This window comes from Entamoeba invadens, assembly GCF_000330505.1.
Source record: "Entamoeba invadens IP1 unplaced genomic scaffold scaff_1105074726711, whole genome shotgun sequence".
In the NCBI taxonomy this organism is placed as follows: Eukaryota; Evosea; order Mastigamoebida; family Endamoebidae; genus Entamoeba; species Entamoeba invadens.
Window position 1 is genome coordinate 1,306,606 of NW_004443648.1, and position 4,618 is coordinate 1,311,223.

General features: G+C 34.9%; 2 protein-coding genes across 2 annotated transcripts; one reads left to right on the plus strand and one right to left on the minus strand.

Moving 5' to 3' along the window:
- Positions 1–1,479, plus strand: EIN_063340 (synaptonemal complex protein ZIP1, putative; the record flags this gene model as incomplete). The annotated part of the gene is made up of 1 exon (XM_004260322.1): positions 1–1,479. A coding segment is annotated over one exon (1,479 nt), but the record flags the coding sequence as incomplete, so codon positions are not given.
- A 280-nt stretch (positions 1,480–1,759) lies between these two features.
- Positions 1,760–2,455, minus strand: EIN_063350 (hypothetical protein; the record flags this gene model as incomplete). Its single annotated transcript, XM_004260323.1, has 1 exon — positions 1,760–2,455. The coding sequence occupies one exon, from the start codon at positions 2,453–2,455 to the stop codon at positions 1,760–1,762; it is 696 nt and encodes a 231-aa protein (XP_004260371.1).
- Between the last annotated feature and the right edge of the window lie 2,163 nt (positions 2,456–4,618).

Genomic DNA, 4,618 nt, shown 5'->3' on the forward strand with positions numbered 1-4,618 from the left:
AAGATGAAAGAGGCGAACGTGAGTGTCTTTCGGAAGGCAGCGTACATGGAAGAAGAACTCCGAAAGGCCAAACAACGCAACGTCGAGTTAGAGCGCAGCATTTCACTTGCTGAGAAGACAAAGGATGACGCCGTTAAAGCGTCGCAGACGTTTAAAGAGAAGACGGAGGAAGCGACTAAACAGTCGACGGAGTTTCAGAGTAAGAAGGATGAGATAGAGAAAGAGCTTCAAAAGATCCTTTCGGAGAAGGAAGTGATGAAGATACAAGTAGAGATGAAGCAGAATGAGTTACAGTATGTGAATGAATTGAACAAAACGTATCAAGAGAAGATGACTGACTATCGCAATAAGACTTCCGAGTTAGAAGATACCATTTCAAAGCAATCAAAGAAATTAAATTCATTGGAGAGAAAGGCGGAGAGGTTGGAGAAAGACCTCGAAGAGGAGAAGGCAAACAACGGAGAAACCATTTATAACTTAAAAGAAAAGATCCGAGCGTACGAACACGACATCGTCTCTTTGAAAAGTGACGTGCAAATGAAAGACGAGAAATTGGAGACCATCGCACATGACAATAAAACACAGAAAGAGCAGAAGAGTGAGGAGAGTGTCAGTGTTTTCGAAATACAACGAGAGTGTCAGACAAAGATCGACGAGTTACAGAAAGTGATGAGTCAACGCGAAAATAGTGCACAAGAGGATCAAGAGAAGTATCGCGAATTAATGACCAAATTTGTGAACATCTCTGGGGAGAACAAGAAGATCAAAAAGGAGAAAGAGACTCTTGAAATGGAGAGAAAGGAGATGATGAAGGAGATGAATAGCAAAAAGGAGAAACTTGAACGCGCGAAAAAGGAGAACGACGAACTCAAAATGGAGAAAAGGAAACTTGTGGAACAACTGCATTCATCGCCATCACCTATGATCGTCTTCGACAAGAAAGTCGAAGAGACGATTCAGAGGGAGATCGAAAAGACAAAAGGGAACAGCGTGAATGACAAAGTCGAGAAAATTGATATCAAGACGGAGGACATTGAACTTCCGATCGCTTCAAATACTTCGCTGGAAGATGCGATGCTCAGCCAGACGAAATCAAAATTATTCGAATTGAAATTTGGGAGAGCTTCAGACGAGGAAACGCGACGACTTAGAATCGAAGTTGATCAGATGAGTATGGAGAAGAAAGAGTTCAATTCCCTCTTAGCAGACCTCCGGACGAAATTGAAAGAGTCACAAGACGAAGCGAGTAAATGGAAAGAAATTGCGGTCTTAAAAGATGTCGAACAGAGTAAGACAGTGAAGCAGAGTGATGGGGGATGGTTTTCGTCGTGGTGGAAGTCCGAGTCGGATGAACTTAATATGATGAAAAAAGTCGTGGAAGAGTCTTTAAAGAGAAACATTGAGTTGCAAACGCAGCTTGAAGCACTTCAGAAACAATTCAAGGGCGAGACTAAAACCGTTGTAATAGAGACACATTAGATAATACTTATTTATTCTCTAATGCGTTGATTTTATCTTCATTTATACAAGAAAGTAACCCACTCTTTCTTCTTCTTGTCGTGTTTTTTTATTCACAGAACAGGTGGATGTTATAATTTATGAATTGTTCACTCTCGAGCCTTTTTAAGACCAAATAAAGGGGTGAGAGTGAACAAAAATTAGTTTTTGAAATATGAAGAAAGACGCATGAATAAACACTATAAGATAATAAACTAAATTCATAAAGAGGCTATTTAATCGGCTTTGTAAAATGGACTTCTTAGAAAACAGTCCTGATGAGCAAGCAAGCGGAGGCGTTGTAATTGTCTGAGTTATCTTCGAGTGAGATTTTGTATAAGTGTTGTGAGGCCCGCAGAATGCTTTTCTCGCTTTCACTGATCTCCTCTTTGATCATCTTTCTTCTTGTTTCGTCAGAAATAGTATAGAGAGACAGTAAAGAGTGAATGTTTTGTTTTGCTGAAGTCACCGAGCTGGTATAGTAATCTTCCAAACTGTTGCACTCGATACACTCTGGCTTTAACACGTTTTGGGAGTAAAAGGAATCGACAGATGGAGAGTTGGTCTTTGCGACGTGTTCACCTTGGTCCGAGTACTCTGAAGAGTCCAACAAAGGAATTGTGTTGTCTTTCAACTTCCAAAAGCCGGGGGAGTGTAATTCGATCTTTCCAGACTCGAAGAAGCGCGAATGGTTGATTGCGTCCAAAATGCTCTTCTTCCAACGTGTAGATGAGTTGAATTGATTGAGCCGTTTAAATAAATCCCAGTGGGAGTGGATATACTCGGGGATGTCTGTTTTGACAGAGAAGTACCGCTTGTTGGTGTTCAACGAACTCAAAGATAAGAAGACGAGTCGTGCGAGTGTGATCCATGGAATGTATTTGTTCTGTAAGAGTGTCTCTTTCATTCTGCAGAAGACACAGTTGCAAGTGCGTGGAGTGCAAGACAGTTCGGACATTAAATCTATAGATTTCAGTGAACCCTTATAACCCAATTTTTTTCTAGAAAGCTTCCAAACGGTTCTTTCAGTTGCAGTTTCTCTTTAGGGAAATCACAATTTGTTGCCGCAAAGATGGCAAGTGGCTACGACTTTTGAGCGAAATTTGTTTCACGCTTTGGCGAATGGAAGAAATTGTTTGACAAGAAAAAATACCAGTTTTTTCTCGATGCTTCAACCCACTTTATTCCATCTTTTTGGAGCAAAAAAATGGGCTTTTAGGCGTGAAAACAGTAGTGATCCCTCTGGTGGTTTCGTAATTTTTGAGGAGTAGGGAGAGAAGAGTGTGGAAGATATTGTGCATTGAGTCCATGTTAGCTAATTGTTAAACTGCTCTTATTCAGGATCTGGATTATAACACAATGCCAAAGAGCAATTGATCGGGATGTTTCACACCATCTTTTAGCTTGTTTTGTTTTCATCACTTTTGGCGTGTATTCGCATATTGAAAGTAATTGAAATGATTTCCCCACTTTTTAAATGGATTCAGTCGCATACATTGATTGTATTATCTTGTTGTAAATAATATCCCAAAAAGATGTTCCAAAAGTGTTTTTCATTGATTTGAATTGCTCGAAATTCCAACGGAAGTATTTTATTTGGAACTTTGCAAACTAATTGAGATGGTTCGCTAAACCACATTATTTGGTACTTTTTTATTGAGACAAATACCCGACTTTTTGCAACCAACTTTGCTGTTTTAAATCTCGTTGACTTAAATAGATTCTTCTTATTTATAAAAAAGGAAAAGAAAAATTCCGAGAAAATTGTAGTAAATCATTGATTTTTTTATAGATTAAGTATAGTAAGAATTTTATTACAAACTGTTTGAAAAAGAATAAAAATGGAAAGCGCCGGAACAGATAAAACAATACCATACAGTTATAATTAATATATTAATAACAACTATACTTCTAAATTAAATTAAAAAGCTATAAATAGTATTTTTATCTTTCAATAGTATATTCTATTTTTAGAAACAATAATAATTATTCCAAAAAGTGTTATACAGTTCATTTATTAACTATAAAATATAATTAATGATGGTTTGTTATATAGTTTAAAAACTAAAGCTATTCAAGTACAATTATTTTGAGTTACTCTGTATACGATTGAAAAAAAGATACACGCCTGAAAGTTAGTTTCACTTTCAATTAAAAATTCACTACTTATTTGCTCTGTTGTGAAGTTCGATGGATTTTTGATTCAAGAATAGGATACATCGTTCGCTTTTTCTTGAATCAATTAGGTAAAATTCTTACGAAAGGCCAATTAATGTTACTGGTAATATTTTATGTTGTTAATTAAAAAACGGACATAAAAATAAAAAAACAAAGAATAATGTCAGAGACTAAACTTATGTTATCGTTACTTTTGTTAACTTCAGTTGCTTTCTTTGGCAATAAAATGAATTTCTATAAAAAAAGATGGAATTATTAGACAACGAAAAATGATAGAGATCTCTTACGAAGCGTTTGTTATGTTATAAATAGAGCAAATAACGATATCTATTGATTAATTGCTTTAGAACACGACAAAGAATATATCTTTACCTTTTTTCTATGGTAAATATAGCAGATTTATGAGAACATAATTATCAATGTATAACATCTTGTGAAGCTCAGAAGTATTAAATAAACAAATTCAACTTCAACCACAATATAAAGTAATCGTTTTAAATGAAATATTAATTAGATTTAATTGACAATTACAATGAATTAAAGATCTTTTCTTTTGTTGTATGCAAACAGAGAGAACATTTCTTCTATAGTAATCATTCCGTTTATTTTTGTTTGTGTCGTTCTATGTTTTCTCATATTAAGTCCATAAAAATTAGGAAGAATTATTTTTACTGAAACAGTTACTCAAATTCAGTTGATAAGTAAAACTTATATTAATTGTAGCGAATGAGACACACTTTTGAATTATTTAATTCTTTTTATCCAATTATTTTTTGTATTTCAACTTGTTTAAGCCATTCTATTTTATTGAGATGTGGAGAAGATTATGATTGGAACCTTTTGAGTAGAACCAATTTATAATCAAACAATTTTGATTGGTATATATAAATTCAGATGTTGCTTATTTAAATAAGAAATAACAACCTTTAAATTGAACAATTGA